At 42.1% G+C, this 24,495-nt stretch overlaps 1 protein-coding gene across 1 annotated transcript; it reads right to left on the bottom strand.

Annotated features, from left to right (window-relative positions):
* Positions 1 to 3,022: 3,022 nt before the first annotated feature.
* Positions 3,023 to 24,390, bottom strand: LOC117446680 (interferon-induced GTP-binding protein Mx-like). Its single transcript, XM_034083009.2, has 12 exons — positions 23,978 to 24,390; positions 18,649 to 18,786; positions 14,384 to 14,538; positions 13,689 to 13,827; positions 13,116 to 13,314; positions 12,951 to 13,029; positions 12,736 to 12,858; positions 12,503 to 12,644; positions 11,959 to 12,117; positions 4,719 to 4,795; positions 4,356 to 4,646; positions 3,023 to 3,648 (listed from the first exon to the last, which is right to left on the bottom strand). Exons 1-12 carry the CDS (start codon positions 24,162 to 24,164, stop codon positions 3,376 to 3,378), a joined length of 1,962 nt encoding a protein of 653 aa, XP_033938900.1. The 5' UTR covers positions 24,165 to 24,390; the 3' UTR covers positions 3,023 to 3,375.
* Positions 24,391 to 24,495: the final 105 nt, after the last annotated feature.

Genomic DNA, 24,495 nt, shown 5'->3' on the forward strand with positions numbered 1-24,495 from the left:
AGAAACGCTTACTATTTTTAAATCGAAACTAAAACACTTCTCTTTGCCGCTGCTTTTAATTGAGATGCTCATATTCGAACTACAGTATGCCTTTTAAACATGTATTGTTTACCTGTGGTGTTTATTTTTTATTATTTTATTATCTTTGCTTTGTAATGTCTGTTTTAAAATTGTATAATGTGTTTTTAATGTATTTATTCCTAAAAATTATTTTAATTTGTTTTGTAAAGCACTTTGAATTGTCGCGTACAGAAAAGTGCTATATAAATAAACTTGCCTTGCCACTGAGCCTGACTTGTGTTGGGGGGGCCCGACTTTTTTTTTCTCCACAGGGGGGGCCTGACAGAAAAAGTTTGGGAACCACTGGTTTAGAGAGTTCATAATGATGACTTCTTGTAGCCTAAGGTAATAGAAAACAGGAAACTGAATGACAATTCCTGCATCTGTCGCAGATAAATGTAGTACAAAGTGCACAGGCTGTTTCTACGAGCTTGGTGTGCGATACTCAACTAACACTGCAGGTGCAACCAGAAAATCAAGTTGGGCTTATGGGAAATCAAAACTACACTTGGTTTCATTTTCCCGTCTGCCCCTTTCCTTGCAATGTTTGCTTGTAACTTCAATGACAAACCGGTTCTTCATGTGATATGCTTTGGTTATGATGCTAAGCCTACGCCCAGGGTCACTACTTTTGTGTTAAATTACATTTACAAATGTGTTTTTATTTAAAAAATAACCACATTTAAAAAAAATTTTTTTAAATATATTGTTTTGTTGTTCAATACTCTCAAGTAAGCCCATTACAACTTCCATGTTAAAAAGGTGACTACTAGAAACAATTATATTCATTTCACTTTTATGCGAGCTCCTCTAGCTTGGAACACTCTGCAAAAAGAACTGAGACTGAGCATCTTGGTTCCCCTGCAACATTTTAAAGCACGGCTAGATGCAATGCAATTTAATAATCCTGGTACCTGTCAATGTCGATAGGTTTGTAAATTGTACCCCTGTAATTATGTTGTATGATGTCCTTTTTGTTTTCTGTTGTGTTTATGTTTTCATGTGTAACCAACTTGCTGCAGGGCTCCCTTGAAAAAGAGATCGTTTGATCTCAATGGTATTTTACCTGGTTACATAAAGGCTACAAACAAACTTGTACCTACTGGGCTGGTATTGTCCAATGTTCAACACTAGCTCAATTGTGTCTGGTATGTATAAATCACAATGTGGGGTAACAATAAGGGGGTGGGAAATGTAAGAGAATATTTAGTTTAGCTGTTTTTTGTTTTATTGTTTTCAGGATGTGCTGTTTGTCTCCCAGTCACAAACATAAGAGTTCATAAAATAGTAGTAGATATACAATGTTGACAGTTTCCATTTCACAGCAAGTGGAGTAAAATGGGCTACAATGTTAAGAAATCAAAACAGCATTTTGAGATGATTTCCTGACGTTTCGCTGCCAAAACAATTGAGAAACACAGAACGTGCAAATGTATTGTAAAAGAGTAGAGTCAAGGTCAGGTTATTTCAGTGGGACATGCACATTGAAGATGGCTTCGTCACTGTGGACTAACGGCTTCGGGCTTTGTATATCGCACATGTGTTTTATTTTGAAAAGTGTTCCCTTTCCCCATGTATGTTGCTGAAACAGAAGTAGCCCATTATCATCTAAATGTACTTCAAGTTTCAAAAGGGAAAGTAGGCTACTCATTATGCACATTGGATCTTTTCACCTATTTTATTATTATGGTTTGTATTATTATCATCCTGTTGTTATACATGTAAGAGCATTTAAGTATTGTAGTTGGTCAATATGGACCAAATTTGGATAGTTTAAATACTTTGTAGATTAGAAGTACAGTACTTATAGCATATCATGCGTTTGATATGCGCGCCACTGAAAAAACAACTAAAATATTGGAAATGTTCAACATTGTCTACTGGCAATAAAGTGAGAGGTACAAGGTGACCAGAGCAGTATGGGAGCTGGCTTTTTGCATGAGACTGATATCTGCTCTCAAGCTGATGCTGAGGACTTCCTGTTGTGAATGGTTCACTTTCTAAATGAGTGTTGTCGCCCCCTGCTGGTCACTCAGTAGGCTGCACACGGTCCTGAGTTCATATCAGGTGCTAGATATGACTGCAGGCTGATATGACAGCAGTATGTATCCTTTTAAATTAGTGTCAGTTAAAACGACATACAGTATACTTTCAAAATAAAATCCTAAGTAATTGTTTGACATATTACGTAAATTACATATTTACAATTAGTGGCCTTAGAATATGCTTCTGGCTGAGGTTAAAATGTGACTTTCACTCTTTTCCAGTAGTTCACATTTTTTATATTGAGCAGCCCGTCTCGTCAACATCAACTTGACTGTAAATTGAGTTTTTAATGTAAATTAATTGTAATATTGTAATTGTACTGACACATGCTGGTATTTATATTGTATTGGTCTGTATCTGATCCGTCTGTATAATTGATAGTGTAATAGAGATGATGTCATGTTTTATGTCTGCAAATGGAAATGAGCTAATAGCTAAATCTGGCATAAATCATCTCTTCTCTAATAGAGATGAACAGATTTGTATGCATGGTCCTTGTTTGATAAAGATATAATCAATAATTGACAGTTGATGTGTATTGTGCTTATCATGTATTAGCTACATGAGAACTACTGTACAGAGGTGTCTATTTTCTACATAGAAAACATCGGCAAAGTTCAAACTGTATATTTGACAGATAATCCCTGTTTGTGCGGACACCAAGGCAACAGGTCAAATGTCTTCTGGTGACACTTCAGTCCAAATAAGACATTATTTGTAATCTTATAAATTACAATTGTTCTTTTCTTTATGACATACACACATACAGCAATGTCAGTGAAGCGATTTCATGCAGTTGTACTACTAAAAAAGAAAAGATCACTATAACAAACACGTTATTTTTCATATTTTTGGACCTTATGTAGACTATCTGTGGCATGAAATTCAGGCAATAAGAAAGTTGAATGAAAATAAGACAAGTTAAAATAGACCTTTATTGGTGCCCGTAGGGAAATTCAGGTGTTAAAGCTGCCACAGTTTAAGAGAGAAATAAAGGACAGTAGGTAAGAGTTCACACAAGTTCAATAAGAACATAAGAGTAAACATGTGTGATATATAATATGAATAAGAATAACAAGTCCCAATATTTATGAACAAAATGTATTAAAAGGCAAATCATTAATAAGAATACAAAATCGGATCACTTATCAATAGCCACTCTTTATTTTACTGGCTTTTCTAGCTTAAGTGACTAATAATATCACAAATCTGCAAACCAATGGGGTGAATGTGGAAACCCAACCCACTCCTTCCATCAGGAATCTGATTTTAAGGTTTGCGCTTTACTTGGGCTGTGTTGAAGTTGTATATGTTCATGCTGAAGTCATTCAACAGAACACGGGCCCCTGACATGCGCTTGAGGCTTTTCTGAAGTTGTCTTCTCTTTGTTTCCATTGAAAAGTCCTCTTGAAGAAAGCACTCAGTTTTCTCCTTGTCCTGAAGTATCTGCGCCATCTCCCTGCGCAGCTGGAGGGCAGACTCCTGCATCACATAGTAGCGGATCACCAGCGGGATCTGGTCAGCCAAACGCTCGCCAGCAATCTTTAGTTTGGAGAAGAAACAAGTAGATATAACACAATGTTTAACAGCCATCTTCAAAACAATTAACAAAAAAGTGTGCATTTAATTGTGGGGTATAGATTCAAATGCATGCTGTTTTCCTTTCCATCGTTATATAGTAGGTGCAATATTTGACGTATTACATTTGCGAGGCAGAACAATAAAAAGTACTGCATGTAGATAACACCAGTGCTGAAAAGTAACTAGTACATTTAGATTTAGACATACTGTATTTGTACTCTACTTAATGCTACTTTATTCTTCTACGCTGCTACATTTCAGAGGCAAATATTGAGGTTTTACTCCAATACATGTATTTTAACACTCTTAGACTACATATATCAAAACACATAATATGCTGATATGGTAAAATGCAGTACTGTACTACTAATCTACACAGTATTACACATATCTGAATTACTCCACATTGACCAACTACAATATATATTGCTCTCACATATAAAAACAGGATAATATAGTAAACAAAATAATATAATAATGTCGAAAGTTCTGCAACAAGAACTTTTAATTTTGATACTTGAAATACTTAGCTGATAAAACTTCTTTATATTACTCTGAAATGGGACATTGTGCAGTATGAGTACTTTAAGTATATTTTGATGCTAATACTTTTGTACTTTTACTTAAGTAAAGGATCTGAGTACTTCTCAACACTGGATATCACTTACTTGGTAATAGGATTTAAGGTGTTTGAGCATCTCTTTAAGGGTGGCCCCACTGTTGCTGCTGTTCACAGTACTGCTGGTGCCCATAATTGGTGCAAACAAGGACGGCACAAGAGTATTCGTTTGTGCACCAAAGGATGCTACGGCAGGCTGTTCTTCTTCCCTCTTCCTCTTCCCTAACTTCTTGCCGTATGTGCTGTCCTGGGTGTAAACAATCATCTCCATCTTAAACTGAGTCCTCAGCATGGACTCTGCAGCAGCCTCCTTCTCCTTTGTGATGGCTTCGATCTTCATCTGAAGGACATACATATTTGTCAGTAAACATTCAACAATGTACAGTTGCAAATGTTGCAATTCATTTGATACCTGGGCTGTTCTGATGAGGTTGGGAAGTCCAACGAGGCTGCTCTGCGCCAACTCTAACAGCTCCTTCTTCACAATTTCTGATTTTTTTAAATGCAGAAAATACAAGATCAATTAAAAACTAGAGAATGCAATTCCTGAAGAAATTGCTAGTGGGAATGCTTTATGCTGAAAATCTGATGCTAAATTGCTATGCTGAAATGTAATGTGTAAGAAGAAAGTGAATAATTTAGATTGAAATGATACATGAACACTGGGGGCTTGAATGTGTGATGAGAGAAGAAAATAAAGTAAAAAGGCTTGGAATAGCATCAGAATATTTGAACCGCAAACTTCTGAACTAAGTTGATGGCGAATGATCTGTCGCCATGGCAATGGCATTTGATGACACCCCATAATACGCTTAGATGCGTTGATGGCTGCATCGTTACCAAACCTGTGAAGTTTTGGGGCGTTTGGAACAGTTTCACTGAAGTTATGAGCGAGCATTGTGTTGCCATGGCAACGGCATTTGAAGAAATCTCAAAACTGTCCCGTAGATGTCTTCACGGCTGGACTGTCGGCACACAAGTGAAGTTTTAGCACTTTTTGACAATTTTCACAGGTGTTATAGCGACATCGTCTTTTATGGCGAGGGATGCGTTTCCATGGAAACGGCATATGGTGAGATCTCAGATTTGGCATAGAGCTGTTGAGGCATGGACCGGTGATATACAAGTGAAGATTGGGGGACGATTGGACCGTGTCCATTGGACTTACAGCGACAGCATGTTTCATGGCTGCATCGTTACCAAACCTGTGAAGTTTTGGGGCGTTTGGAGCAGTTTCACTGAAGTTATGATTATCTTGATCTTCGGCATATGATGATGACACCCCATAATTGACGTAGAGCGGTTGAGGGCAGGACCATTAACCTTTATCATCGTGTTCCATTACACAGACGTTTATATTTGAACTAACGAGGCGTCCAGAGATCAAAGGTTTCCATTGTTCTGAATGAGAGATAAACCTCCTACATGTGAACGTTTTGTGGAAGAACCGTAACAGATATCTATAGGTTACTTACGTAACCCCAGTCTCAGAGTAACATGAAGTGAGATGTCTCACTATGGGATGCGTCTCATCGCGGAGCAAACAGAAGCATCAATCTCATTACGCCAATCCTGATTGGCCGGTGATTCTTGACGTCAACGTCAGGGGAAATCACCCCCTATAAGTAGCCTGCGCCACGACGCATGCGTCATTCAAACACCTCTTCTCGCTTCACCATAGCAAGGAGGGCCGTCTGGTGAGACATCTCACTTCATGTTACTCTGACACTGGGGTTACGTAAGTAACCTATAGTTCTCATTCATAACACCCCGTTCGATGTCTCACTATGGGATATTGTAGCTCCCGTATTGCCAGACGAGCTTATCTCGATCAACCAGAATTTAACAGGTGGAGTCCCGACTCAACAAGGTGCCCAGCACTGCTCGGGCCACGCTTGGAGCGGAGACGTCCAGCCTGTAAAAGTGGACAAAAGTGAGTGGCGAAGACCAGCTTGCCGCCGCACAGATATCCTGGATGGAAACACCCTTGAACAAAGCCCAGGATGTAGCCAGGCCCCGAGTCGAGTGAGCCCGCAGACCCAAAGGTGCTTGCAGATTCTGACTCGTATAGGCCAAAGCAATTACCTCCACAATCCAGTGGGATAGTCGTTGCTTAGTAACAGGCTTACCCTTGTGAGGTTTAGCCCAGGACACGAAGAGTTGGTCATTAAGACGAAGCTCTTTTGATCTGTCCATATATGTGTGCAAAGCCCGGACTGGACACAATAGATCCTGCTGCTGCTCCCCGGAGGAAACCAGCTGCGGAGGAAATGCCTCAATGTCAATCGGGGTACACGAACCGACCACCTTTGGTGTAAAGGCAGGGTTGGGTTTCAACAACACTCTCGTTTTCCCTGGGGCGAACTGAGTGCATGAGGGATGTACAGACAGTGCATGGATATCACTGACCCGTTTAGCGGATGCCAGGGCCAGTAACAGCACTGTCTTGAGTGACAGATGTTTCATGTCAGCTCCCTCCAGGGGTTCAAATGGGGTCATTCTGAGCCCATTTAAAACCACTGCCAGGTCCCATAAGGGCACCAGCGACCTGGAGACAGGGAGGAGCCTGCGCGCTCCCTTCATAAAACGGCAAACCAAAGGATGTTGGCTAGCCGTCTTACCCTCAAAGCCCACATGGCATGCAGCAATAGCAGCCAGGTACACCTTGATCGTGGAGAAAGCTCTGTGTTTATCGATCAAGTCCTGTAGGAATGATAAAATCACCCCGACAGGACATTGAAAAGAGATGTGTCCTTCTTGAAGGCACCACTCCTCAAACACCCTCCACTTACAGTCGTAAAGAGACCTGGTGGAGGAAGCTCTCGCACTCTGAATAGTGTTTATCACCTTCTGAGGGACTGTATTCAGATTGTACCACTCACGGGTCAGGCCCATAGTGCCCCGTGCTCTGGGCGTGGGTGAAGGATCGCCCTCCCCGCCTGAGACAATCTGTCCCTGCGTGGTGGGGGCTGCCACGGCTGCCCGCACAACAGCTGATATATCCCCGCCAGCCCGTATATTGCGGGCTAGGGTGGAAACATCAGAGTACGTGTGTGGCGTTGCTCTTTCACTCTGGCCGGAGTTAAGGGGAACAGAACCAGGGGTGGGAACGCGTACAGAGGACCCGGAGGTCAATCGTGTACGAGTGCGTCCCCGCCTAACGGTGCGTTTAAATCGTGCATTAAAGAGAACAGCTGTCATTGAGCATTTTCTCCCCTTGCGAACAGATTTAACGCGGCTCCGCCGTAACGCACCCACAGCGGACTCTCGATCCTTGGATGAGGAGTCCAGTCTGCATAGAGTGGTGCACCTTTTGACAGTAATTCTGTCCCTAGGTGCATAACACCCGGTACTTGTGTCGTTCTCAGAGAGAGGAGACGTCTGCCGCTCCAAGGGATCAGTTTGTGTGCCAGTGTGTGTGACTGGAGACAACGCAAACTCCCCTGGCGGTTCATACACGATATCGTGTTGTCTATCCTCACGGGGACATGAAGTCCTCTGAGAGAAGGTAGGAAGCATTTTTGGGTGGGGAACACCGCTAAAAGCTCCGGGTAGTTTACGCGTGCCCGCTGGAAGTCTCTGTTCTAGAGACCTCTCACCGGGCGACCTTCGTAAGTCCCCTGTCAGCCCGTCTGACCTGCGTCCGTGGTGACCACCTTCCGTGAAAGGACTGCACCCGTAGGCGCGTCCCGCACTGGAAAAGTCGGGTGTAGTGCCACTACGCATTTCATAATCACCAAAACTCTCCGTAAGCCGTGGCGTTCGGGGTTTAGTTTTATTATGAGGCCCATGTTGAGCGGGTGCTTTACGAGGACATTCTCCTCCGTAATCTGACTCCGCCCGGTGGGCTTTATAGATAAAACCCTTCTTTCTGGGAGAGAGAGAACTCTTCTCTCCAGAATGTGGGTTGACTCTCACTGGGTTTGTGAAAACAGATACATTATAACTGTTTTGAGAAGCCCAGGCAGACATCGTGAGTATCTCCTGCTGTATGCTCCTTAGAGCCAGCTGGGATGTCACTCTTATGGCTCCGACCGGCACTGCGCATGTGCGTGACGGAGGTGCCTTTTCAGCTCCAGCCGGTACTGCGCATGTGTGTGCCGGTGGTGCCCTCACGGCTCCAGTCGGCACTGCGCCTGCGCGTGCCGGTGGTGCCCCTAAAGCCCTGGCCGGCACTGCGCATGTGTGTGGCGGTGGCTTCACGGACACGTCAATAATCCGTCTTTAGAGAGATGCCGTAGCTGCTCTTGAAAGGGGAAGGATTGACGGGCCGTTCTTTACAGCTCTAGCCGGCACTGCGTACGCACGTGGCGGTAGTGCCCTTAAAGCCCCAACCGGCACTGCGCATGCGCGTGGCGGTGGTGCCTTCACAGACCCGTTTATTATCCGCCTTTTGAGAGAGGCCGTAGCTGCTCTCAGAAGGGGATTTATGGTTAACGGACTGTTTATTGTCTTTCTTTTCATTTTTTTGGGCTGCGCCCTTGGCCGGAGCCTGGATGCGTCAGCGGAAAATGGTTTATTCAGACAATAACGATGTGACATGTGTCTTGTGCGGACTTGAGGATGGCGTTGAGGCATCTCTCGAGGTGGCGGGGACACATTTAGAGCCGGGGAAGGAACTTCCAGCTCCGTCACGGAGGGGAGAAGGAGGGGCTGTCAGGCCGCTCGCTTCTTCTTCCTCGCCTGCTGGCCGAAATTCTGGGTCGGCTGTGCCTGGGCTACCGGAGATTTTCTAGACCAACTCGCCCTCGTCTCCTGCCTGGGCTGGGGACTCGGGGCGGGCTGCGCCCTCTGCTGTCCTGGTACTTTGAACCCAGCAGAGCGCGGTGCAGCGTGGGCGAAGGGCCGCCGTTGCAAAGGCCGCGGCTGGACCCTTCGAGGGAGACAGAGGTGGAGTGCCTCGTCTTCCTTCTTTTTCGACTCGCACTTCCTTTGCATGGAAGCGAGAGCGGAGCCGAAAATCCCCTCGGGAACGATGGGCATGTCAAGCACATCTTCCTTTTCCCGGTCTGGGATGTTGGTGAGGTTGAGCCATCTAGCTCTTTCCTGCACCACCATGATCCCCATTACCTTGCCCGTGGCCTGGACGGCGCAGCGTTGGACACGGAGACAAATGTCTGTGACCGCGGCTATCTCGTCCAGAACGGCCGGTCCAGGATTGCTCGACATATCCTCACAGAACTCCGCTTGGTACGCGGTTAGCATCGAGGAAACGTTCAGAGCCCTGGCGGACAATGCTGCGGCTCTGTAGGCCCGTTCCGTCATGGTAGACTGGAATCGGTCCGTTTTTGCTGGCAGCGTGGGGTTCCTGCTTGGTGACGGGCCCATCCTCGGTAGGAGGTGGGCTGCTACCAGCGGTTCCATAGGTGGTATGTGGAGCAGGCCGAGCCTCTCCATACCGTCACAGTCAAGGGAGTGGGCACCCTGGATTGGGGCCTTGTTGCTAAAGGGCCGGTCTCTCCACGAGACCGACACCTCTTCCAACATCTCCGGGAAGACCGGGAGGAGTTGTCTCTTTGCCCTCGTTGTTTGGGAAAAAAGTTTTCCCTCGTAACGGGACCTGGAGGTCTCCTTGGCCACTTCGGGCCATGGGATGTCTAGTTTGGCCGCAGCGTGCTGACACACGGCTTGTAGGTCCATACTGAGACAGGGCGAAGCTGGTGTGCTGTCGCCCGGGGGAGCAGCCATCGCTCCCGGCTTTGCAGCCTGAGTCGATGACATGAAGATGTCGTCTTCCTGCTCATCCGAGTCAGACAGGAGGAACTCAGAGGTATACTCTTCGTCCTCCATGCAGTCTAACTCCAGGACATCTTCCGCGGGTGAAACCGTGGTGAGGTCCAGTCGGGAGCCCCAGCTTGGTATAGCGTGGGGCCCCGTTCCCGCGTTTCTTGCCGCCACCGGATCTCGGCCTGATATGGGGCGGGATTCCGGTTCTGCGGGTGCCGCTGTCAGTGAGCCCCAGACCGCAGTGAGGGGCTCCATCTCTGCGGCAGACGTCCCCGTGTCTTGATTGCCGGTCGGCAGATCAGTGGACATGTGGGGGTCCTGTCCCGACAGGTTAACTTGTTGCGCTAACCTTCGGTGGAGGCTCTTCACGGTGAGGCGGGCACAATGTCCGCACGAGCCGGGGTTGTCGATGGCCTCCTGGGCGTGTTCCAGCCCGAGGCAGGACGAACAGATCTGGTGTGAGTCTGTGCCTGACACTTTCAACCCGCAACCGCAGCGCCGAGCCTCCGAGATCCTGACTCCTCTGGTGTGAGGGGGAGAGGCATCCATCTCGTTCGCCGTGAGGCGTGGAGAGGGTCCGCTCATGACAGGTACGTTCGAGAAAAAAATGTTTACCGATCTGTCTTTAATCCGGGGGAAAAAAGGACAGCGTGGGTCTTTTTCTCTCAAGGATATTACCTGGTATGGTAATATTCCTGTAATCCTTTTCTCCTCCGTGGAAGAGAGAAGAAAAAAGTGTCCTCGCTACCGTGGTGTCGGTAGTGAGGGGAAAAACACAAGTTAGCAACTGGTGTGTTGCTAACTTGAAGTCAAAACCTTACCTTACTCCAGAGGAAGAACGGCGAGGTTGACTGTAATACTCTTCTGTGAGAGAATCGGGTAGCCGGCTAACGCCCGTCGACCGAAAATTAGCTTTGGGTTCAGTCTGTGGACTGTTAAGCTAGCCCGGCTACCGTTCGAGATGTGCTCTGAAGCGAGAAGAGGTGTTTGAATGACGCATGCGTCGTGGCGCAGGCTACTTATAGGGGGTGATTTCCCCTGACGTTGACGTCAAGAATCACCGGCCAATCAGGATTGGCGTAATGAGATTGATGCTTCTGTTTGCTCCGCGATGAGGCGCATCCCATAGTGAGACATCGAACGGAGTGTTATGAATGAGAACTGTGAAATTTCAAAACGTGAAGCATGTCAAGGAAGTTGAGTATCTGAAGTGTAATTTGTGTGTACCTTTGGGTTTAATTATTTTTGCCTAATTATTTGTCATTTTTGAGATGTTTTCCTACGTTTGTCATGATAGATTATGTCTCAGGAATGTAGGGTTTGGGAATTATAGCAGTTTTAAAGAAAAATATGAAGGCACATTTCAAGATTTCCTCCACTCTAGCTGTGACATCACGCACTCTAGTTAATGTTAAAATCTGAAGAAAACCTCTTTAACAAGGTCTGAACAATGTTTAATATTTCTAAAAGTAAGAATCAGATTTAAAAGTTGTTTTACACGAATAATTTCAGAAATATGTGTAACATTTTAAAGTTGGAATGAGGTTTCTGAGTGAAAGTATGAATGAACAGTTAGCAGTTGAATCGCATGAAGATTTGTTGAAGTCTGAAGATTTTCTCCATTCACTTCAATGGTTAAAAATGTGATGAATTATGGGATGTATCTCTGGAATTATGAAAGTTATGAATGAGAAAAGTAATAGCCTGCGATTCCCGACTGAGCTGAACGTTTTGATGTTTGAACGGAGCTTCTGCGATGTTCAATGCGGGAGGAGAAGAGGGCCAAAATACCGGCGGAATAATAATAATAAACTTTTCGTCCGTAGAAGAACAGATAGTTGGAATACAGCATTCCAACTAAATAACTCAAAGGTCTCACATTTTCAGATGGTCTGCAATAATTGTAGGATCATGATAAGACATGCCTGTTACTCCCTTGAGTTTCAGTACAGCAGGCCCTTCCAGCTGTTTGATCTGCTCTTTGACCATGCCCTCAAACGTCTTGTAGCTGATGAAGCCCGGCAACTCTCTTCCACGGTACTTTCGTTCATACTGATTCACCTCCTTCTCAATGTTCCAGTGAACTGCAATACAGATGAATATGTGAAAGAAAATGTAGACATAATTACACTTCATAAGTCTCTTCATAAAGTGAGAAGGAGATGGCATTGTTTTATTATCTTGCTGAATGATTTAATTAAAATATATTAATTAACAGCTTTGTAGAATCAGCAACAGGTTTATTGCCATGCAGGTTTACACAAGGAATTTGCTTTGGTGTATAATGCTGCATATAAACGGGTCAGAGGAAGTAAGTTGTAAAAAAGGAGCAAATATAGAACTATTTGTTAAAACTATTTTGAAAATATTATAAAAGGAAAAATAAATCTTTAACTTTAAATTATCAAAAAGTTTACAATATGGAGAACATTACAAGTGCACTACTGACCAACTTGATAAGGCACTTACAGTTTACTCCAGAGTCCTCGATGACAACTTTCCATGCAGCAAACTCTTTCCTGAGAATGGAAAAGATGTTTGGCCTGCCTCCAAATTGGAGTTCCTCCCCTGTGGCGAGACTGATGGCATCCTGTGTAAATGCTGTCACTCTCTGAAATATGACGAGTTTAGAAGGCTAGTTATTAAGCTTTATTAACTATATCTATAATGTGAGTGTGAGAACTGCTAGCTGGTAAACTCACATCAATGAGATAACCAATTCTCTCCGTTGCCTCTGGTGGGGGTCCATGGCCACATTTGTCCAGATTTGCCTGAGTAGTCTTTAGTTTCTTCTCTATCTGTTCTTCCAGTCCAGGCAGAGATCTCTACAAATCACACATGGTTAAGACCAGTAACATCTGAAAAGGGCAAAGCAATCTGTAGCAAACCATAGAGGTGAGGACAAAAAACTAGTTACCTTGATATGATGCACCAGCTCAAGAGTGAGTTTCTCCGCCAGTTTAGGAACAGTGGCATGGCCTTCATCGTAGAGAGTCCTGCAGCAAAAGTGAAACCCTTATTATTAGACAACCAGTTAAACTGTGAATCATTGTTATCGCTAACTAAAAAATAATTAGCTTACTTGAAATAGGCATGTTCGCTGAAGAAGGCTTCCTCTCTTTCTAGGGCTTCAGTAAGAGACACTTTGTCTTTGATCTCCTTCTGACCCCGGCACTTGACGATCATGTAGCCTTTCTTCAGGGGGAAAACCTCATTATGGACAATTTGAACTACTGAATCCTCTGTGCCTTTGTCCACCAGGTCAGGCTTGGTCATGATCCCTAAAAGAGAAAGAGAGGGAGAGTCCACTTAGACCTACAAAAGTACACAAATGTTTTGAGTGAAAAAGAGCACAACTCGGTTTAGTCAATAAACCTCATCCTCATTGGTCGATTAAGGTTGGTTCAAACTCATTACTCGACAAACTGTGGAACTTATGTCTGCGATGTACAGTATTAGCTGATCCAATGATACGTTGCAATCTGATTGTTTCTCCTCAAATGTACAACTTTAATCTGTTTACTCTGAATATAAGACCACTAACACAGCTCCATTATACATACAGTCTATATATATATATATATTAACCTACAATAACCTGCACATTCGTACAAAAGAATCCAAATCATTCTCAATAATCCAAGCTATTTATTACCCAGAGTCCTCTCTCCTTCAGGATCCACCTCCTGGGCCATCCTTAAAGCTTCTGTGGTTGCGATGTCCACATTGCAGGGGACAACCACCAAGCTGATGGTTTCTTGTCTTCTGATGAACTTCTGGATCAGGCTCTTTATCTGAAAGTATGAAGTCATATCATATGAAGTATAATCCTTTAAATCGGTGAAGACCATCCCAAAGACAGCTCAAGAGCGGCTCTTCTTCTTCCAAATGTTGTGGAGGTTAAACATTTACTGCAGGATACCCTGCAACTTCGACAGGCCATCAAGAGTATCCGGCCAGCTGCATCACATCCTGGTATGGCAGTTGCACCCCTTTAATTGTAAGACTTTACAGGTGAAAAGTGCACAGTACATAACCAGGAAGGAGCTGCCATTCGTGGAGGACCTCTATACCCAGTGGTGAAGGGGGAAAGCCCATTTTTATTGTCAAAAACTATGCTGTAGCCTTTGAATCCTTTGATTCAACTGATCCAGATACATATCTTATTACCAACAGTAATGTCCCACTCCCCACCCAGCATTACTTATTTGGCCAACTTGTATGGCTACAGGTTACATATGAAAAAAACCTGCCAACCACTGTAGTATTACCTCATTGTGAGGAAGCAGTACCATTTTCATTTAAATGGACCATAGTTTTCTCTGGACCAAAGTATGGACTCTAGCATACCTGATTTTCAATGTTTCCTTTTTGTCCGTTCACAGCCAACCTGGTGATGCCGGGCAGGTCAATGAGCGTCAGGTCGGGAACATCAGGAGAGGCGATCTCCAGACTGATGAGTTCATGACTGATATCAGACCCGGGCCCGGCTATTTTATTCTGAGCTGGAGAGAGAAGACACGATGTATAATCATATCAAGGGCAACCCTGTCTCCTAAAAATGACGTTCCCACAGAACTAAACTGCATTCTCAATTACGTTTACCTAGAAACTTATTTTCTCCCACGTTACGTTTGTTAGGAACGTATCTCAAATACCTTTATTTTCTATTATCTTCTAGAAACATATTTTCTCCCACGTTATGTTTGTTATGAACGTATCTAGTTTAGTTTAGTTAGTTTAGTTTATTTTATTTTTTCGAGCGTGTAAAACCAAAGAAAATACAAATGAAACAAAAGATGATACAGACATGATACAGTACTATACAAATTAATGCAATAACTAAACGAATTATTTAAATAATAATTGAATAATCTGTAGTATCATTGTCTGATAACAATAAACAACAACACTTTAGCTAATTACACGTCCGAAAAGGGGTCGGAAGAAGTTTACACTTATTTAATCCGACCCCTTCTCCCTTTTTTTTTTACTTTTTTTTTTACATCTTAATATACGTTAACATACAATATAAATGAAGACCTTAACCTTGAATAATTCATATAATCATTCATATAATATATACAGGCAAGTTAAGAGAATTGTCTCTATATATTTATAAATATATATATACACATATGTATACACAAATTCATAAACATAAATTCATAAATTGAATACAAAACAAGAACATAACAGTTATGGTTTAGCAGTTTCCTCCCTGTACCTTGTGAGAATTGTGTCTTTATACCTCTTTTTAAATAGTTTGATGTTTGGACATCCCTTTAGCTCCTCACTCAAATTGTTCCAGATCTTCACCCTAACTTTAGTTTGCATATTTCAGCTGTGATCTCTTCTAATAGTAGCTGTACATTGTCCCCAGAACAAAATATATTGGTGTCATCAGCAAACAAAACAAACTTGAGTACTGTCTATACATTACATATTTCATTAATATACATAATAAATAGTTTTGGCCCCAATACTGACCCCTGGGGGACACCGCATGTAATGTCCAAATATGAAGAACAACACTCTCCCAGCTTCACAAACTGTTGCCTGTTGGTTAAATAACTTCTTACCCATTCCAAAACTACACCCCTGATTCCATAACGTTCCAGTTTCTTTATTAATATGTCATGATTAATTGTGTCAAATGCTTTTTTTAGGTCAATGAATATTCCAATGGCATGTTTCTTTTGATCAATTGAGCTAGTAATTTCTTCAAGTGAGTCTATTAAAGCCATCCATGTTGATCTATTGGTTCTGAATCCGTATTGACTTTCGGTGAGAAGTTTGTGTTATTCTATGAAATTGTTCAGTCTGTTATTGAAAAGCTTTTCAAGAATTTTTGAGAATTGTGGTAGAAGTGAGACAGGTCTCAGGTATCTCAAATACCTTTATTTTCTATTATCTTCTAGAAACATATTTTCTCCCACGTTACGTTTGTTATGAACGTATCTTAAATACGTTTATTTTCTACATATATTTGCCATTTATTGTCTTGCTTATAATAATGAGAATAGTCATTTATAAATATCATTTTAGAGCACACATTTGAAATCGAGAATCGGGCTCGAGTTATGGTTAAATTAAAATCATTAGGCGAGGCTGTAATTTCGCCAGCTGTTACTCTCATGAGCGAGGCAGAAAATAATAGTTTGATCATGCCAAAAACCTGCTGTGTTGTTTATTGCACCTCAAACATTAAAACAAATCCAGAGTTACGTGTTTCTGTACTTCCTCTAAGAAGAAAGGACAGTAACAGAAGAGCTCTGTGGCTTCAGGCTTGATCGCCTTTCAAATGACAGCGTTAGTTTCCCCAAAAGTGGGCGTGGCTGTAAAGTGACGTAGATTTTACTCTCATCTATTATTCAAAACCATTCTATTTATTCTAACGTAAATTACATGCCAGTGTTTTATCTTTTTATTTAGCGATTTGTTTTTGCATGTTTAACTGGGAATGTTTTCATGTTCGCTGATTGGATGTTTTAGCCGCAATGCACGTTGGGATATGGTGTTAATGCGATATGATATCCGAAAAAAAAATCAGAGGCTGAAGTCTGAATAGTCCATTTAGCTTAGGAACCTTCCTAACGGAGTGAAATGACCCGGAAGTCCCTCAGTGGCAGCCATGATAAGTGCCGTTCGAATTCTCTAGATCAGTGGTTCTCAAACTTTTTTCAATAATGTACCCCGTTTGAAAATAAAATGCAGCCAAGTAGGCTACCCCCTGATCAGCGCAAAAACTATTTGTTAGGGGAAAAATGCCTATATAAAGAGGTACAGTACAGCGCTGTACCATCAGTGTCTGATTTATTAAAACAACAACATTGTAACTGAGAAACACTTAAATGCTACATTTCAAATGTTTACAATCCATCACTAAATTCATGGCAAATCAATTTTAACATCATGCCATAACACTAAGACGACATTAGATGCATTGAACTGATCTTTTTAATAAGTTGTACTTACAATGTAGTGAGAAACATGGGCTTGTGCTTCACTGAGGATCTTTGTCATTCTGACAGGGAGGCAAACTGCAGTTATTACACTTCGCGTTTTTAAATATGTGTAACTCTGTTCATATAAAACCCACACTGCTCCAACTTCGTTACTTTTCCTAAAATTGGTATATTTGTATATTTATTTGTTTTGGGGCGTGGGGAATGAAGAGAAAAAGATATATGAGCATTTTATGAGCATGGGATTTTGACCCCTCATATAAACATATGAATAATGCTGTGCTATACTTTGCGGCCACACGCCGTTGAAACACCATTGTTGTGAATTTCCTTCCGGGAAAAGATTGTCCCACTCTTGACCTAACAATCAACATTGGCACCTCTGTTGTTTCCCCGACTCAGACTGCAAGGAATCTGGGTGTGATCCTAGATAACAACCTGTCCTTCACTGCAAACATCGCTGCTACAACCCGCTGCTGCAGATACACGCTTTACAACATCAGGAGGATACGTCCCCAGCTGACCCAGAAAGCAACACAGCTTCTGGTCCAGGCTCTCGTCACCTCACGCCTAGACTACTGCAACTCCCTCCTGGCTGGTCTACCTGCATATGCCATCCGACCTCTGCAGCTCATACAGAATGCAGCGGCTCGTCTGGTCTTCAACCTTCCTAAATTCTCCCACACCACGCCGCTCCTCCGCTCCCTCCACTGGCTTCCAGTAACTGCTAGAATTCACTTCAAGACAATGGTACTTTCGTACCATGCTGCGAATGGATCTGGCCCTTCCTACATCCAGGACATGGTTAAACTGTACACCCCAGCACGTGCACTCCGCTCTGCATCAACCAAACAGCTCGCTGCACCCTCGCTGCGTGCTAGAGCTTTTCAGGTTTCAGGAAAACCCGGTGCTTTTCAAGCTCCAGCTCCGCACCGGCCCTGACACACCGTTGGTGTGAATGAGGTAAAACAGCGAGTCTGCAGCGGTGCTGACTTGAGACCGGTCTCTACCTGCTTGCTGCTGTATTTACTCCCTCCATCTGACAGGAGGGAGTCTCGTTGAGCTGCGAGTGTGGCTACAGACGGAGTTCACTCCGTCACGGAGCGGTAGGGTCGAGGGAGTGGTTTGGGATTGGGCCATACTGTCCTTTCTTCTTAGAGGAAGTACAGAAACACGTAACTCTGGATTTGTTTTAATGTTTGAGGTGCAATAAACGACACAGCAGCTTTTTGGCATGTTAAAACTATTATTTTCTGCCTCGCTCATGAGAGTAACAGCTGGCGAAATTACAGCCTCGCCTACTGATTTTAATTTAACCATATATCGAGCCGATTCTCGATTTCAAATGTGTGCTCTAAAATGATATTTATAAATGATTATTCTCATTATTATAAGCAAGACAATAAATGGCAAAGATATGTAGAAAATAAACGTATTTAAGATACGTTCATAAAAAACGTAACGTGGGAGAAAATACGTTTCTAGCTAAACGTAATTGAGAATGCAGTTTAGTTCTGTGGGAACGTAATATTTAGGAGACAGGGTTTTCTAGGGATGGATGTGATTATTACTGAAAATAAAACTGCCTATCTTCATCAATACTTGGCTTGGATAGTGACATTGATAGTAAAACAGTGTATACTGTACCTTCTCTAATCTTCTTCTCCAAACCGGCAAGGCCTTTTAGCTCTTCCTCAAAGTCCTGGTAGCTTATCTTCCCGTACCACCCCTCTCCTTCTTTCGTTCTCTTCATCTTCAGTTCGAGAGGACATCTTGTCACAATGCCTGAATTAACGTAAAGTGAATACAGAGACAGGGAACAACAAGTTAAATCCAGGAGTTCTCGGGAAAAAGCTAAAAGAAGCCCACAGCAGAAATCCTTTCAAATAAATAGTTGGATCTCTAATAATTGAATCTTGTCAAAAGGAACTCTTTGAATAAAAGTGACCTCAAGATTTAAAGGTTTAGATTCAACTCCACACTTTCTCCCATTCAGCTGGTATAACTTGTATATTATTAGTATCATTAAGTTCCCTGCAAATAACAATTTGCTATTGAGATATAATGTAGTAATAATGAGAGAGAATGATTTAGAGGTTGTGAGAGGAGAGTGAGGATGGTAGTTGTTTATTTGTTATAGTCTTTGTTTATTTAATTGTGTCATTTTTTATTTGTTGGATAGTTAGGCCTCATCAATCGGTAAATAGTTAAAGGTCACTTATTATGCAAAATCCACTTTTTCATGTCTTTCATAAGTTATTTTTTACCAAATATCTCTCAGAGGGACGTGGGGAGTGGCTCCTTATTTTCATCTAAAGTAACAGACAGAGAATCAGCACTTTTTGAAACAGGGCTGAAACAGAGGGGATTATGGGTAATGCTGCAATGCATGATCTGTTTGGTACTTTGAGCCAAACACTTCAGACACATGTTTTGTATATATCTGAGACCTATAATATATTGATGAAAAACAGTATAATAGGTTACATTTAATGTCTAATAATTGTTATTGTAAGGGAAACTTCTGTGTAGCAATGCAGTGGGAGTCACCGACTCAGGAAAGAGACACGGGAAGAGCAGGAGCTTTGATGTCAAACACTGATGGTTTATTTGGAGCTTCGGCCGGAGAATTCACATCACAAGTCCAAGAGCCAGAGGTTCTGACTTCACGTCAATTCTGAAGAACTCTACCCCCGACCCGTGTATTTAGCTAGTTCAGAGAGAATCATCAACATGCTGCACAACAAGATAGAATAACACCTCAATCAGCTGACGCCACCAGGCAGGAACAGGGAGACAGAACACTGAGGGCACAGCAGCCACGATTACAGGTGCGTGTGCTCAGTCAGGACAGTTTGAACTGATAAACTGGGTCAAAGTTATGGACCTTGGAAAATATTTCCCCAGCAGTTATCACAATGCTTTTTGTTTTCAATGAATCATTTAATTGACCCACCGCTAATGAGACACCCCAGGTAAATAGGGTAATCTTATTAACTTAAAGGTATCAGCTAGACATTTCTCCAGTTAATTACTTACAATAAGGCAATTGTTTTTTGTATTACAAGTTTTCTGAAATAGCATGTTTACATATGCAAATTATCCATTATCTCATTAAATATGCACATATTTTTAACACATTTCAGGAATCAAAATCTGAACTTTGGATAAAGCCAGGTTCAAAATTCTTGTTTCATTTTGTAGTCATATTAGTATCTTAGGCTTTTACAGAAGGGATTTTGGATATCTCTTTTTATCACTCCATAAATCGGAAAATACTGTCAACAACCCTAACATATCAATTTTCGCCATGTTTTTAGGTATACAATGTTGTATAATTCAGGCTATGAATGATATATGAACAAACCCTTCTGTAAAAGCCTTCATAATATTGATAGGTATATAACTGGAAGGTTGGGTGTATCTACGTGCTACTGAAGTTGACATTTCGAACTCAGAGTAGGAGAAAAAACTCATTTTGAGAAAACGACCTTTAAAGATTGCAGTGAGGCGCTAGCTAAACCCTCCTTTTCTTTGGATGATAGCTTGCGCATCGACACACTCCGTGAAGGTATTTCATGTTCGGGGTCATTTGTTTTTTGTATAACCTTGCTTCGTGCAAGTGACAATTGTTGTCGTCTTCTCTGTGAACGTTTTTTTCGCCGTTCTTTTGCCATTTTGAGATTTAAATTTCTAGTGGAAAGAACCAAGAAGTGTTTTAGCACACCACGTGACACATCTGAACGAATCACGTTGTCAGAAATTGACACCAGCCAATGAGATTTCGTTTCTTGGTTTAAGACCCCTGATACAAAGGAAATGACCATATTTGGATCCGATGAGATTGTGCAGGAAAGACACAGCTTTCCAACGATATCTCTGTTGTGTTGACATGGTGCACACAGCGGTCGCGGTACTTTATGTTACGTTAGAATGCTAACTTTTGGTGAATTTAGGAGAAATCTACTGACGCAAATAGACAAACTATAGTAAAAATAAACACTTAAATGTGTATTTTGTACGTTTTCCTTCCAAAAGCCTGAAAGAAAACATGTTATAGAATCAAAATAGCAAAAAATCTCAAAATTGACCAGTACTTGAAAAACGATGTTTTTGCCTGCCGTGTCTCGCCTTAAAGGTGTAAACGTACACCTTTAAGGCGAGACACGGCAGGCAAAAACATCGTTTTTTTTAACATTTCTTTCAGGCTTTTGGAAGGAAAACGTACACCTTTTAGGTAAGTTTGAGAAACCGGCTCGAGATCAGTAGAATTTGAAAATACACAACCGGAGAAAATCTGCCACTTCCTTACAGAGCCCCTCCTCCAACACACACGATGGAAGGCTGACAGGCAGGTAGGCCATCAATCCGTTTAGCCGGCCCGGCTAAACGGATTGGTTGTACTTTTTACAGTACGGCTTCTACAGATGACATTTTTTTATGGATTTTTTGTCAAAGCACTTCAGATATTCATTGCTATCGGGATGTTAAGTATGGAAGCCCATTTCCGCCACTTGAAAAAAATAAAATCCCCATGAAAAGTCATAATTATGAGATAAAAAAGTCGAAATAATGAGATAAAAAGTCATAATTATGAGATAAGAAAGTCGAAATTATGAGATAAAAAGTCATAATAATGAGATAAAAAGTCATAATTATGAGATAAGAAAGTCGAAATAATGAGATAAAAAGTCATAATTATGAGATAAAAAGTCATAATAATGAGATAAAAAGTCATAATTATGAGATAAAAAGTCATAATTATGAGATAAGAAGTGCGCATGCGCTGCAGTGGCGCTGTCTTCAAAGGTCCCTTCATCACCTTGCTGCTCTCCACCATGCAAACGGCATCTAGTAGAGATGTTAAGATTCACCGATTCGCATCGGCATAAACGTTCAAGATGCGAGTGCACCGGTTGAAAGAGTGCACATCGGCTACAGTTTGGGTTGAACCGGGTTGAACTCGCGATGCATCGATTGCGTCAACGCTCAGCAGAGACGATCTTTGATTTGGATATTTGCTTCGCCCGAGGCCGAGAGTCTCAGTTATCAACACACACGGAAGTTGAGGAGAAAGAGAAACACAGCGCACCGAAAAATACCTACAAATCAAACGTTTGGCAACACTTCGGATTGTTCAAGAAAGACGGTGTAATAATCCTTTATGCTATATAGTTGACGCAGGTCATGGAGAGTAATAAGGTATCCGTAGACCTTTGTATGAGGTATCTTTATTACTCAACAGGTCTACAGCCATGATACATAGATCCGTCCTAGATGCGGGCTTGCATACACACAGTATCACTCCGCAGCCGCATCCCATCAGTAACGTCCTGATGGTATATGTGCGCGGCACTATATACTACAGTCAACTTGAAAAATCGCTCGCAAATTGTAAACGATGCCGAGCCGCTTTAAAGTACACAAGTAGTACGAGGAACTTAGCGACGCACATAAAGAGGCGACATGGGGTCTGCGGCTGAAAAGAGAAACCTTAAAGTTAGACATATGAGTTAAATCACAGTGAGGTGATCTGTCAGAGAGAGTGGTGTTTAGTTTACAGCAGCCTGTGACGGTCAATAATAATTTAAATGTCTTCCTTACTGTAAGCAGTTATGAAATACCTGTTTGTGAAAGGTTATTTGTATTCTTTATTGTTCATATAGAACCCACTGCTTTCTGCTCACTGGTGAGTCAGCCTATGGATGAGTGTTAAGCACATCAGGCTGGCAGCTGTATGGGCATTGCACTATGGTAGCTGTTATTTGCACATTGTTAATCATGAGCAATGCATCCTTACATTGTTTAACTGTGAGGTGTTATACAATTGTACTGTACTCTGGAGAGCTTTTAAAGTTAAAAAAATAAACGGCATGATGGGATGTGCAGTACCAAATATGTAAAGCACTTTTTTGTTAATGTATGATTTGCTGCATATAAGGAATAAAACAAAAATCCTCTGTCGTACCAAATTGAAGTATCATTATTTTTGCATTGTGTTGAATCGTATCGCACCGAATCGCATAATATTGAATCAAATCGTATCGAACTGTATCGCAACAGGGGTGAATCGTATCGTATCACCTGGTGTTTCAAATGTATCGTTAATGTATCGTATCGTGGCAACGTATCGAGATGCGCATCGCATCGGCCTCAGTGATGGAGATGCACATCCCTAGCATCTAGTCCTAAATAAGGTAACTATTACAGGTGACTTTTGTAAATGTTAGATGTTAAATATAGCCTATATTGCAGCTACACTACAACAATGCAGTTTATAGCTTTGACATTACCTGTTATGAATAGAATATATATGCCTATAGTTTTGTAGTAACGTTCACGGGTTAGAGTTAGAGCAACTCACAGCAGCAGTATGCCTACAAATTGTCATTAGTGGCGTGAACGTTACCACAAAACTATAGGCATATATATTATAGTTCATAACGGGTAATGTCAAAGCTATGAACTGCATTGTTGTAGTTTAGCTGCAATATAGGCTATATGTAACATCTAACATTTACAAAAGTCACCTGTAATAGTTACCTTATTTAGGACTAGATAGATGCTGTTTGCATGGTGGAGAGCAGCAAGGTGATGAAGGGACCTTTAAAGACAGCGCCACTGCAGCACATGCGCACTTCTTATCTCATAATTATGACTTTTTATCTCATTATTTCGACTTTCTTATCTCATAATTATGACTTTTTATCTCATTATTATGACTTTTTATCTCATTATTTCGACTTTTTTATCTCATAATTATGACTTTTTATCTCATTATTTCGACTTTTCATGGGGGATTTTATTTTTTTCAAGTGGCGGAAATGGGCTTCCATAGTTAAGAGCATTCCATGGAATATAACTAAAAGTGTATCTCGAGCCGGTTTCTTAAACTAACTTACCTACCCCACCTTTAAGGTGTTGTGGAATTAGTTATTTCTAGCTATTAAGTGAGAAGCAAAGTGTTTTTAATTACCACTTCCTCTTGGTAGAGCCACCCCTGACAGCGCCTCCAGCACGGAGCTCTTCCCCGAGCTTTGGTCTCCAATGACGGCGATAGCAGGCAGAGCCAAGTCCTTCTCTACACCCAGAGAGCGAAGAGAGTCGATGAGGTCGATGCAGGGACGCACCTTCTCCTCATACTGTTGGCTCAGGGTGTTCATAATGATGACTTCTTCTATATCCTGTCAATAAAGTTCTTGGTTGAATCTGCAGTAGCAGCAGGTCGGATGCGAGCTACCGGTAGCCTGTGCAATGAAAGGATAGGTTTCGTTTCTTTACCCGAGTTTCATTTCTTCGCAAAGTCTTTTCCAGTCTTGTACCAGCAGCAGGGGCGGATCGGCTCGGTTCGCTGACGGCGATGTTAATGTTTTAAACGGCATCATTTAAGTTGGGCTGATAGGCGACTGAGGTCCACAGTTCCCCCGCAGCGAGGCTCCTCCTGTTGACAGTTCAGGAGTGTCTAGAAATCCCCAAATTGTTGTTTAAATTGGT

This window comes from Pseudochaenichthys georgianus, chromosome 5 (genome assembly GCF_902827115.2).
Source record: "Pseudochaenichthys georgianus chromosome 5, fPseGeo1.2, whole genome shotgun sequence".
NCBI lineage: Eukaryota > Metazoa > Chordata > Actinopteri > Perciformes > Channichthyidae > Pseudochaenichthys > Pseudochaenichthys georgianus.